This window comes from Cucumis sativus, chromosome 4 (assembly GCF_000004075.3).
Source record: "Cucumis sativus cultivar 9930 chromosome 4, Cucumber_9930_V3, whole genome shotgun sequence".
NCBI lineage: Eukaryota > Viridiplantae > Streptophyta > Magnoliopsida > Cucurbitales > Cucurbitaceae > Cucumis > Cucumis sativus.
Window position 1 is genome coordinate 18,591,056 of NC_026658.2, and position 13,780 is coordinate 18,604,835.

The following is a 13,780-nucleotide window of genomic DNA, read 5'->3' on the forward strand; positions in this document are numbered from 1 at the left end:
TGTCGGTTAAAAGTTGCCCTTGCATAGCTGTTGATGTGATAGAAATTCTTTACTACGCCATTCTTCTCTTCTTGCAAAGTACTTAAATTGCAACTCAATTTTCTGAATTTTGAATTAGTTTCAATTTCAATATTGTGTTCTCTTTTATAGTTGAATTGATCTTACAAATGGCTAAATGTTGAATAAAAGTAGAATATAACTAATGGTATGTTTTGAGTTTAGTTTGATTAGTTGTTCGGGATTAGTTTGAGGGATATAAGACTGCAAGTTTAGCCCATGCCCATTCCTACTCCTATTTCCATCACAATTCCTTCAATTAAAATGGATCCTTAAGGTTTTTCATTTTGCACTTATTGGATTTGTGGCTTTTTGTATAGTTTTTCCAACACTGTATCTAATAAAAGTGTTTCTCTGAGTCCATTTTAACTTGACACATTGTTTGTTGTATTTTGGTTTAGGTTGTGAAATTCAAGTTCATATTTGAAGCAATCTGTATTGTATTTTAATTGTTAGGACCCTTTTTAGTTATAAAGCTTTTGTCTTTGTTGATCAATTGCTTGTTTTATGTTAAAGCATTTGTATTTCAAATAGAGTTGGAATTCTTTGTCACCGTTGTAATACTGTGGTTAGCGTATACATAAAAAGTCATTTGTTTATATGGTTGATAAGATTGGAAATGTGTGGGTTGTTTAGTTCATTGATAAATATCTGCAAAAGAAAAATGTCAACTAATGCTATTTTTGTAGTAGTGTTTGATGATCGTCTCTCCAATCACTACCTCTAGCGACTTCATCAATGAACTTTCGACAACCAATTCCAGCAATTGTCGCCACTGATCAACCTTTAATTTTTTTTAATGAAAACATGTTTACGGTTAGGCTAATCTCTAGTCACCGACGTATTTAATATAGGCCCAAGGAGGGCTCGAGGCCCCACTCAACTTTATTGTCTTTATATAATATGTATAAACAAAATCAATTAATGTTTAATATTCGTAGACAGTATAATGACAACTATGTTTATCATCCCCTTTCCAACTAGAGCTCAAGTTTTACTTAGTTTTTTATCCAGATTTTTATTTTGCCACCAACCAATCTTGAAAAATATTTAATAAAAACATTTTTAGTATATATAAAACAAACAAAACAAACTTGTATATACAAATATATTTTTAATTTAAAAAAAATATTTATGAAAGAAACTTTTATATGCACATTTGTGTTTTTATTTTAAGAAGTATTTTATGAAATGTGTTTAAATAAAAATGAATCTTACAAAAACTTTTATTTAAGTCATTCTAAATACGCATTTAGTTTAATTATAATTATACGTGTCTTTTCATACGTGTTATTATTTGTCTTTTAAACATTATACGTGTCTTTTAAACATTATTTTCATACGTCTTTTCATACGTGTCTTTTAAACATTATACGTGTCTCTTTTTTTTTCCCTTTTGAGGTTTTTTTTCTCTAAATTATTGTTATTATTTGGTTATCTTTTTAAATTATTTTTTTTCTTATTCGTTCAAAATTAATGTTTCATTCATTTTAGGGGATAATGCCTAGTATGTATATATAGTGTTGTATATATATCAAATAAACTTCCCATACACGTTTTTGTGTGACTTTTAAAAAATAAAATAAATCAATAAAATATTTACACTATATAGAATAATTTTGAAAAAGAAAAAAGTCCAAAAGTCTACAATGTAAAATACTAAAAATACCCCAATCAACACGTTACACATGCAACTAATCTTCTTCTAAACATACACGATTGTGTAGTTCATGATACATGATCATGCAGTTCATTTTAAACGGTAGGAAAGATGATTCAAATTTAAATGATTGGATATAATACTCTAAACGATGGCGATAAAGTAGTTCATGTTACATGACCGTGTAATTCAGTTTAAATGATGGGAAAAAGATTTCAAGTTTAAACGATCGGGTAATTAACTCTAGACGATGACGAGAAAATTTCAGACATAAATGATCATATAATATAATCTAAATTATAATGAGTGGGGATGCTATAGAGAAGATGATATGGTGAAAGCAAGACGTGTAAAGGAGTTAATGCTTGATGATGCAAGATAAGATAAGATTGATTATATCCTTTCTTTTACTACTCTTATTTATGATATGAGATTAGAGCTTGTGATACGAGCAAATCGTACCTTCATTTGGTATATGATATGTGGGTCACCATGATAGAAAAAGTGAAATTGGCAATCTATAAACATGAACGAAATCGTATCAAAGAATTTTTATCTTTTTATGATGCGGTGCATCAAATTTTGATTGATCGTGATAGAATAAAAAAAACCTCTCACCATTGTTTGGCACATTCTCTAAATCCAAGATACTCATCTTAGATCTTTATTTAATTATTTTTTTAATTCCTAAACAGGCCCTAAAGTTTGTTTTATTTTAAAATTTTATATAGGTATTAGCTCATAATGTCTTCAAGAAGACAAGTTTTGAGTCCCACCACATCAAGACGTAGAAGTAGCAAGAGAGAGGACAAAGTGTATTAAGAAATATTTTAGTTCAGAGGATGAGCACACAAAACTGAACATTGAATTTGCTAATTTCTCATTGAATTTGCTAATTTCTCTACAATGTCTGATCGATTTGCTGACCATGAATTCGTACGTAATAGATATGATATGCCTCCAAAGAGTTGGTGGGCCATTTGGTGTCTTTACGACAACTGTACAGTCACTAGCTATGAAGTTACTGGTTCAGTCTTCATCCTCCTCTTGTTGTGAGAGAAATTGGAGTACATATTCATTTGTGCACCCCATGAGAAGAAACAAGATAACGACACAATGTGCAAAAGACTTCGTGTACATTCATAGCAATCTATGTCTTTACCCAAAAACTCAATATCTCAGACAAAAATGTGGGACAATGCTCAAAATTCATTTGATTCATTTAAAGACGAGGGAATCTATGTTTCATAGGTAGGAACAACGTCATGTGAACTTGCTCGTTTATACATTAATGGGGTGTTTGACAACATTGAATAATAAGGGAGAGTTGGGTTGAGTGGTAAAATAAAAACCAATCTCCTATTTGATTCACCAATAATTAAATAGATTTACTACCTCATTATTCGCATCAATTCAAATTTCTCACCAAAATACTCACATTTCTCATATCTTTATTCGTGTTAACTCCCTCAATAACTTTCTTACGATTATTACCAACTCAACTTTTTGTTTTTATCGTTGTTACCCCAACTTCTAAATGTTGCCATGTTCAAGTTTACATCCATTAGGCATCGTATGAGAAAAGTTTTATATAACGTCTATCTTATAATCATGAAGGACATTAAAAAAAAAAAAAAATCATGTAATAATATGCATAGATTAAGTCGTAGATCATAATCTTCAACTTAGATAGCTATTCATAAGAAAACGTATCAAGTAATAATGCTTCCATAAGAAAAAAATGTAAAATATATGGATGTGTTTTAACCCAAAACTAATAAACTATTAGTACTCTTACTCCACCATTATATTGCGCTGATTTACTTACTCCAATAATCTGTAGGGACCTAGAAGAATTGGAAGTTTAAGTTTACAAGATGCAGCTAAGGTAAAAGAAACCTGATGCAGAGAATTTCTGAGAAGTAGAAGAATACTACAGTAACAAGAAGTTTCCCAAATGCGATTTCCTCAGCTGTAACATTTATTTATAAATTAACATGTATACCAGCAGTTCTAGAAGGAAACTGGCTGCGAATAGAAACAATACCAACAATGTCTAAACAATCCGGGAATGGCTTATCCTGCTGGTTGTAATTGAAGTATTTATATAATTAAATTTATCGTATCTCACTAATTTAAGTTGTTAGGTCAACCAATAATACGGTATCTATTTGATAGTATTGAGTTCCATCTCAAAACCAATTGAGTAGCCCATCTATATTATATGGAGGGATTTTTCCAACGTAGGACTCTTAATATCTCCAACATGCCCCTCAAGATGGTGTTTCTTTGGGTTCACCTATCTTAAACCGAATACCTGCTTGGATTTAATGGGTTCTGATATTATATTAAATCACTAATTCACCCAAAAGCTTAAGCTTGTGGTTGAAGGCAAATTTAATTATATATCACCAACATTCTCTCTCACTTGTGAGCTTGAAATATTTGAAAGGTCCAACAAGTAGAATCAATTTTACCTCACTTGTGGGCTTGAAATATCTGAAAGGCCCAACAAGTGAAAATCAATCAATGCAGGGCCTTGAACATAGGACCTCCCTAGAGCAGGACCTGCTCTGATACCATAGAAAGTTTTGTGAAACCCCAAAAATTTCTAAAGTCATTGGAACATGTTTGGAAAATAACCTCCAAGGACATGTCTAGATGTTTTGGATATCTTGGCAAGGTGGGGATTGCTAGACATTAAGAATGAATTAGAGGTTTTATGGCTCGGTAATCTTGGACATGCTAGGGGAGAAGAAGGGTTTAGAGGTTATGTGTTGGGCAAGCTAGCTTGTGAGATTAGCAGGGACATGTTGGGCGGCCAACGTTGAGAAATAACCTCTAAAGAGAAGACATGGGTGATTAAGGATGCATGTTGCTAGGCAAAATTGATGAACTAAGAAGTTAGTAGGCGAAAGGAGATGACATTGGGCATTTTGGTTAGGCGGCCAAAGTTATGTGAGAAGGACCATAGAGGTTAGCGAGGCATTTTGGACAATTATGTGTCATGCTTAGGACAAACGGTTTAAGACTAACACAAGTATCTTAATCATTTTACATGCATTTCATGGGCCAAGTAAGAGGTGGAGTAGAAGCAGGAGGTGTAACAAGGAGATTAAGGGGTAGAATTAAGCAAGTAGGAGGTGTCAATTAAGTTTCATGCAAGGATCCCTAAATAGGTAACTTCAGCCAAAGGTTTCTCACAACTCACTTGTGCAAATTACTTCAAATCACTTCCAAACGTTCCATAGTTGTGACTAGTTTATTGAGGAGGGCTGCTATGCAAATTGGATACAAGAAGATTGGTGTTTTGGTTAAGAAAAAGCGAAAAGGTCAGAATTCAAGTGAATATGAGCAAGTTGGACTGCCAGAGGGCTACAGAGTTCGTCTAATTGGAGTTTGGTTCTGAAATTTTGAGGTAAAAAAATTAAGACAATTTTTTAGCAACTTTGTAGAAGGAAGTTTTTTCAAAAAAAGTTATGACTTTTCAAAGTCGGGTCATGCTTTCGGGAAGAAAACAAGGTTCTAGACAGTAGGTAAGTGTCGGGCATGTTTAGGCGAGATGGGCACGCTTTTAGTCCATAGAGGTTATGTTGGATTGTTTTAACGCACATGGTTTGCACAAACGTGCGCAAAGCGTGCGGTAAGGGCACGATGGGCAGGCGACCATGATGCGCATGGCAACCCTCATTGTAAGGTTATCACACGGCAAGGCCCAAGGCCATGCGTGCGCGCCAAGCCCCTTTCCCGTGTCAGTGGACACTAAAGAGTTGTCTTTGGGCTGTTTTGATATTTTTGAAAATTTTAAAGGAAATTTTGGATATTTTCGTGATCAAAGAATTAATTAAGGATTTAATGTGAATTTTTCAGATCAGATCATTGAGGCTTAAGAGGAATTTCACGACGAAGGAATCATTTAAGTACAATGAGTAACACATTGATTTCTAAAGTATTTATTAAACATGGTTTCAAGCTACACAAGCAATAGTTTGTGAAATGATTTATAAACATGGTTTGCAAACTATTGTTCAAAGATATGGTTTATGATATATGTTTATTGAACTAATGTTTTAAGCTATGCTATGATTAGAATGATTTACTGATGAAAGCAAAGAAAATGTTTCAATATTTTCAAACGTTTTCTCCTAGCCCGAATATTCCATGAGACCTATTATATACATGTGGTTAACTTCATACTGATGATAGGGTTGATGAACCTATAGTTTATGGGTCATTAGAAAAGGTATATTTTTATGCCTTAAAGGAGGAGGATTACAGTTAAAACTATTTTCTATCGACTGTTCCGTCTTCGAACAGAGAGGTTTAATACTGCATGTGGCTATGGAACATTATCTTACAAAAGCTATGCAAATGTTTCAAGTATCATATTATGAAATGACTGTTTATTGATAAATGTATTCAAGCTTCCGTTTTATATTAAATTGTTTTATGAAAACTTGTTTTATAAAACCATTGCTCATTAAGTCTTTCTACTTACTCTTTCAAAATGTTTTCCATCTTTACAGGAACAGATTGTGACTCTCTTCATGTTGAACATACTGCTGCCAAGCAATCTAATTTTTAGTTATGAAAGGAATAAATTTGTTAAAAGTATTACAGTTTTTATTTAAAAGTTTATATCTTTATGTTTTATACATTTATAAAATGCATTTCAGAGGGTTACACTACGGTTTTAAAGTATTTTTTTAAGTTTAAAGACTTTCGCTGGCAAATGTTTCATGTTTTCATGTCAATGTCAGTTGAAGTTGTTTCAGAGGTAAACGGCTTTAGCTGACATCATGCCACATCTCGGGTCAAGCAAGCAGGTGCTCGAGGTGGGATGTGACAGGTTTTGTGTTGAAACCCCTGTAATATCATATATTATACCTTTAGACTTTGTGTTCAAATCCCACGAGTGAATGGGAGTGTTGAAGTATTTACATAATCAAATTTACCAAACCATCCGCTTAAGTTTTTCGTCAATCAATAATTTTACCTATAACTTCTTATAGAAGGATGTAAAACGCCGTGCAGCAAGAAAAAGGACTCAATAATAAAAAAGAAAAGAATCAGAGAAAAAGGCTATACCAACCTGAACATAAGCCCACGTTGCAAATATCTTCTTCCATCCTACAAGGATACAGGAGTGTCCCTAAGGTGGGAAGAGTTGACACTTTTTTGAAAGAACAAGATAAGGACATTCTCATTCGTGTTCGGTTTCTACTACAATCCATGATCAAGGAAGAAAACCTAGTTTTGCGCATTCAGTAGTTTATACATAGACCACTCTCCAAGAAAACTGCACAAAAATGAGTCATTAATAAAAAAAACTTCATGTTGTGCGATAGAAGATTTCACAGATAATGTAGTGACAAATAATCCTAAACTTTGGACAAGGTGGAATTCAAATCCTGTTACCCTACAAGGAAATCAACTCTAGCTGGAAGTTGATTATTTATGACTATATTAAACACAATTTCAACGGAAACAGGATACAATTTCCTACAAGCTGATTTTTTTCTCTTTTATCTATGGAAAATCATAGACTACAAATGTTGATTTCAAATGCATCTTTAGGCTTGAGAAAAAGAAAACCATTCTAGACACCAAGCTAAACTAAAAGGCAGCTCAATCCAGTAACTCTACCCTGCTGAGAAAAGAAAAATAACACAAAAGGAGGATATATCAACTCGTTGACAATAATAACTCGTAATCAGTAGGAAGAATTTACCTAATGGAACATCTTTTCACAAAGCTGCTCAACGTCTCCTCTCCTCAGAAGAAAGATGGACATCGCTTGATGAATTCATAAACAATTCTTCCTGTCAAATCCGTGATCAAGGAGTGCATAAAAGTACAGTATGCTGACCCTCATATTATTTTCATGATAGAAGGAGGAAAGACGAAGATTCCAGGAAAAAGAAAATTCATGTTGGCACTCAGCCAGACAAGCATTAATACTCTAGAAGCTATCTGAAGAAGGCAGCCTCACCTAACCATTTCTCACATCTGGTGTAAATGTGCAGTAAAGAAGCAGAAACACATGAACACTTGATTACCTCATGCAAGTTTGCTAGCAAATCTGGAGCCTTTCAGATGGAAAATTCCCATTCAAAGGGGCATTATTGGCCTTCTTCAAGAGTTATTGGCAGGGCATCCTTTCAAGAAGGAAAAGAAAATTCTCTGGCCCTACACATTAGAGCCTCCCTTTGGAGTATTTAGAACATGTTTTTCAACCACAAATTCCAGGCTTTCCACAAATTACTTGATGATGTTTGGTCATGGCCTAATCTTGGTGTAAATATTTTTTCAGGCCTTGTACAAATGATAGTCTACATGACCTTTGATGAGTTGGAGGGTTATTTTTTTTAACTCTCCCATTATGGAATCTCCCCTTTTGTATATTTCTTCGTCAAGGAAAAATTTATTTCTCATTGGCAAAATAAAAAGAAGAATAAAAAACAAAAGACAATTTCAAAAGACTGATCCCATTATTCTCTAATTTCTATTCTTCCCCTTATTGTTCAGTCAAACATAAAACTAGTATATGAATTTGAGATTAAGCAGCATCTCAGACTCTTAATTTTGAATGAACAGAGAACTAAACACAAATGTACAAAGAATAGAAGTGCCGAAGAAAGAGTAATTGAAATCTAACTGAGAACTTCAGAAATCACTATGATGACAATCGACATATAATAGTTTCTCTGAACAGTTTAGATATGGTGATCTATAAGCATTCCTGAGCTTAAAAACTACCATCAAAACATTTACAGGTGCACAAGGAGAAAAGGAACACCTATATGAATATATCCGTTTTCACTGTCAGTAAATTCAGTGCCTTGAAATCATCATCTTTCTCTAGAATGGGATCTAAACTCTGAGCAAAAGAAGTAGAATCAGAACATCATTAAATTTGTGGCAGTCCCAACAACAAACGGCTCCATAACTAACCGAGTCAAGAAGTAAAACATGACACCCAAAGCGATAGATATGGGTAGTGCAGGCAGAGCTCGATGACAAACTGATAACAAAATGAGAGTGCATCCAAGTCCAGAGATGATAGCGAGATAACAAGCATAAACTGTCATAAGATCATACATTGCAGCTCTACCCACGAGGACACTGTAGAACACAAAGTCCCCAAGACCAAGCCTAATACCTCTACTTGTAACCTCAGTTTGGGCGACCCTTTCCATTTCTATCTGGGTTTGAAAACTTGGCAGTTGAACCAGAGGAGACAATTCCCCATCTATATGGATTTCAGTTTCTCTGTTGCCATAGTGACGTCGCATTTCTGGAGTAAGAACTCCGGTTGAATAACCAGATGATCCACTATCTGATGAGTTTCTTTCTCGACTGTAACTTACTAATGGCGACCTTTCCCCTTCATCTACATTTCTTTCAACCTCCTCCCCCCGAAAATTATGATTGCCAGCAGCACGGCGATCAGAATTATGAAGGTTTTCATCCCCATTACGGTTGAAATTGTTATCTGAATGTGCCTGAAGCTCTATTGAACCAGAATCTGAGACCCCAGCAACCAAAAGTCCCAATCCCCCTCGATTCTCCGGACCCCTTGACACTGTAGGCCGAGCCTCATAAACCAGAGCTGGAAGCTCTTCGTCCCTGCTCGAGGCCAACTCTACCAACAGCTTAAGAGGTCCACCAGGAGCTAGAACAGCCACCAAATCATAAAGAGCCAAGGCTACAAGCAAACTCCAAGTAGTCCACTCAGGTAGCTTCGTGAACCAAGCAGCCACAATTATCCCCAAAAACACCATATAGGATTGCCTCATGATAATAGGGATTCCTCCTGAGAACACCGCCAGCACACCCACCACCGTAAAGTTGAACAATAAAATCAAGCAAGTAATGGAATCAACCGGTATAGAAAAATGCTGGATAATAGACAAGAAGATGGAGCCTCCCATGGAACCAAGGACGAAAAACGCAGAAAAACGCATGTAATTCTTCAAGAAATTGGTAAAGTTGTAGTAATAAAGAAGAAGGAGAAGAAAAGTAACAAGGGCGATGAGAACGACGAAGACCAAGGCATTGAGAAGAGCACCTTCGAGCTTCTGGCTGGCGGAATCAGAAGGGGTCTCAAGGTAGACGAGATTCGCGGCGGTGCGAATCGGGGCGGAGGCGAGAGGGTCGGCAGAGGAGAGGGAATAGACCAATAAAACGACGAGAAGCATACAGATTGAAACCGGAGACATGACGCCAATGATCTCCACGCCGATCGTCTCGAGTATGCTCGATTCCATGGCGGTGGATTCCGGCGACGGCGAGCAGTTGAGATAGAATTAGAGATTTTGAGATTCGAGAGCCATTTCAACGACTAGCGAGGAGGGAGGACGAAAGAGGAAAATCTATGTCTCTATTCTGTCTCCACTGTAGACTTGTTAAATTGCTTCTTCTTTTTTTCCCTTTAAACTACCTTCCAAAATGAAATCAGTCTTTGCTCCCATTATACTGCTATCCTTATTTTCTACCCTATGGTTGATGGTAAAGGAAAGGTTAACCATAAATGTGGCATCCTTCTTAAGTTTTTTACCCTAAAGTTGATAGTAAAGAAAATATAACAATAAATGTGGCACTTTTATAATACTCAACTCAACTCATGCTATAACAATATTTGTAATGACAACCAAAAAAATGTGGTGGATTCCTCCTCATTTTCAAGTGCAATTAGATTGAATACTCTCAATTCCTCAACTAGATTGCATGTTTGATTATAGATTTTAATGAGCCTCATAACTCACTACAATTACTAAGTAAACAACAACAAAAGTAATCAATTGGGTTCTAAATGTGACCTTAGTTCTATCAATATAATACTTATATTGTCAATCTTGAACTTGGACTTTTGATTCTCTCACTCTATATATTGTAAAAATATTACCTCACATACTATTTTTAATCTAATACAAGTAAAACATAATGGATAGACAAACTATAAGATTACATCACATGAAAACAAGTATAGAAGATCGCTTTAGATGTAAGAGAGTGCACTAGTGCATTTTTGCATTTTAGTCATTGAACATGACACAAAGCTCCCAAAACATAACCTCAAGTATTTGCCTCTCCGATAATGTAAGAGACGTCTTGATACCATCTATAGTGTTTTTTAGCAAGTTGATCACTTCTAAGCAATCAAATTCAACCAAAAGGTTTGAATGAAGAATTTGGTAAATGGTCTTCATCTTAAGACAAATCACCATCATTTCAAATGTCTTTACTTCATCGCATCTATGAATGAATTTTGAACCATAAGACAAATAGGATCTAGAAGGTCCTGAAGCACCTACCGTGGGTCTCCCACCTTAAATACAAGAATCCAAGCAACATGAGTGTTCAACTTCTAAAATGTCAACTTAGGTGGTTGCCATCAAGTAGTAGTGAATGGAGATGGACAGATCTCCATCGCATTTTTCTTATCACAACCCATCTCACTGATTCATCTTTCTTGTGCATTTAATTTCAAACCCAAAAAATAGTTTTTCAACATTAAAAACTGCATTCTTGTTGATGTTCTAAATGATCTCATTATGACAATGTCGTCTCAACAACTGGATTTGAAGAATTGTGTATGCATCATCCTGAAGAAAGATCTTTTGAATTATCTTCTTCTTTCATTAACCTATGTCTAAAACAAAATATCTCACTTACAACCTTGAAAACAATGGACACTAAAGTGGTTTTTAGTTACCCTCTCAGTCGAAGCTCTCTATTAAGTTGAATTAACTATCTATTAACAACTCTCCATCGAAAGTCATTCTCAAATAGAGATTGATGTCTCAGAATGTTCCACCAAGCATATAAAGGATTGTGACCAAAACTTTCGTTCAAAAAATCACTAGTTTTGAAATACTTTTACCACCAACCAATTTAATGATATTAATAATTCCAAACCAAACTAAAATTATAGTAACATTTGGTTAGATTGATCCACAAGAATGCTTGTGTTCTTTGATTATGTTTCAAATTCATTGAGTAACTACATGGGGTGGGGAGGGGCAGAATGTAACATTGCGTAGCAATAGAGAAAAACCTAGTTTAGGGAATTGGATTTCACCTATAAGATTGATCATCGTAGAATACAAAAGATAATTAGTTGCGAATATTATTTTTAGCCTACTCGTTCAGAAGCCAACATAAGTGCTTTGATTAATTATTATTTTTTTAAAATTAAACTAAAAGCTAAGTTTATTAGGTTTGATAGCATCCAAAAAAACCTAACAATCATATTAAGGCTAGAAAATTTCAATAAATTGATTCGTTTCTTGGTACTAAGTCATTAACCGAATTATTCTTGAAATAAGTCAATCTTCCAATTTGTTGCTAAAAGGCTTTTCTAAACAACTTATCTATTAGTACACAAGCATTCTCAACTTATGGATCACTTCTAGTATTGTGCTTTTACTAATTGAACATAAATTTGCTTAAGTTGATAGAGAGCCTCAAGCCTTCTTGTAAATCCCTAACATCTCCTTAATCACTATTAGTCACTTCTTTTATGCTCGAAAGAAAAAAGAATTGTCATTTGCAATTTTTTTTAAGAAAAGAGAAACAGAAAGACAATGAAGGTTAATTCACAAACGTAGAAAATAATCTAGAGCAACATAGAAAGACAGTTAGAGTAGATAAGAAAAAAAAAATACAATGACATACCAGGATCACTCTGACCTAATCCTCTAGAAGGTTAAAATTATCTATGATTATTTCCATTAAAAATGACCAAAAAGGTAACTAATTGTGCACAATTCATAATCAACTAGATCCAACGAGGACAAAACCCATCTTCCTCTTGACCAAATGCAAATATTGCTCTTCCACTCAATCATACACCTTGTGCAACTTTACAACAACCACCACATTCTTACCATTTCAGTGATTTGTTAGTGTACGTATGCATTTAGATCCAATAAATAACATTATGAGTAATGATATTCTTGAGGATGAACACAAATTGAGAGGGAAAAATGATTAGATCCAACACACCCTTTAAACGGTTATCTATAATCAAGATTTTATAGATGACGATGTACAGAGACCAATCGATCAAACTTCTGCCATTAGCAAGATTTGGTTTGTGTACACTTTTAAGATGAGAAAAATAAAGGTATAATTGAGCTGATCAATGTTTTGATTTCCATTCAAAGTGTTTTAAGAGAAATTTGAATTGATACTAGGTTTGAAGAATTAAAGCATTTAGCTAATCCCAACCAAAGGATTAAGCTAATCCTAAATGCTTTCATCATTCACCCAGGCTCTATCAAAATCTTGTAACCTACCAAATTTGTCACCCTATTTGTGTTTTGTAGCACAGTAGTGAAACAACTTAATATTCAATCCTCATCAGATCAGATTGTTATTTGTAGTAAATATCTTCTTAGTCAACAAATTTTCTAAACTCTTTTTCTCCTCAAATTATATTTGAACTCTAGTTTAGGTGTGTACTCCTTCAACAATACATATGTGAAATGACATAACTAAACCATTTTAACAACTCTCTCAAACAACTACTAAGTTTATGAATCATGATTCAGATTTCTCAAATCAATATATTTTCTTTTCTACATCCACCATTCCATATTCTATTATTCACAACAGTTGAATTCTTACCAAAATTCCAACAACAAAACACAAGTTTCTAAAAACTATTTTTTTCAAATTTTAAATTTTGACTTAGTTTTTTAAGCATTAGTAAAACTAAAAAAGTAGACAATAAACCAAGAAATTTATAGTTGGAATGAAAGTTCATAAAATTAATTTTCAAAATTAAAAAAAATCAAATGATTACCCCTTACCATCAAATTTAGGTCAACAATGAAAAATTTCCAATTTACTTTTTTTTGGATATAAACTTAAAAACATAAATGACTCGTATACACACACCTTAAACTTTAAAAATTAATTGTCAAAAGAAATATAATTCAACTAGCATATAAACGTGTTAGCGACTAAAAGGGATTCATCAAATTCTATTATCTTACAATACTACATTGATAATAATAATATAAATAAAATTTTTATTTGACCATTTATCACCTA

The 13,780-nt window shown here is 34.0% G+C and overlaps 1 protein-coding gene across 1 annotated transcript; it reads right to left on the reverse strand.

Annotated features, from left to right (window-relative positions):
* Nucleotides 1-8,189: 8,189 nt before the first annotated feature.
* Nucleotides 8,190-10,153, reverse strand: LOC101213290 (presenilin-like protein At1g08700). The gene has a single exon (XM_004144259.3). The coding sequence runs from the start codon at nt 9,985-9,987 to the stop codon at nt 8,617-8,619; it is 1,371 nt and encodes a 456-aa protein (XP_004144307.1). The 5' UTR covers nt 9,988-10,153; the 3' UTR covers nt 8,190-8,616.
* Nucleotides 10,154-13,780: the final 3,627 nt, after the last annotated feature.

Coding starts and splice junctions, on each gene's coding strand:
- LOC101213290 (XM_004144259.3), bottom strand. CDS start 9,987: ATGGAATCGAGCATACTCGAGACGATCGGCGTGGAGATCATTGGCGTC.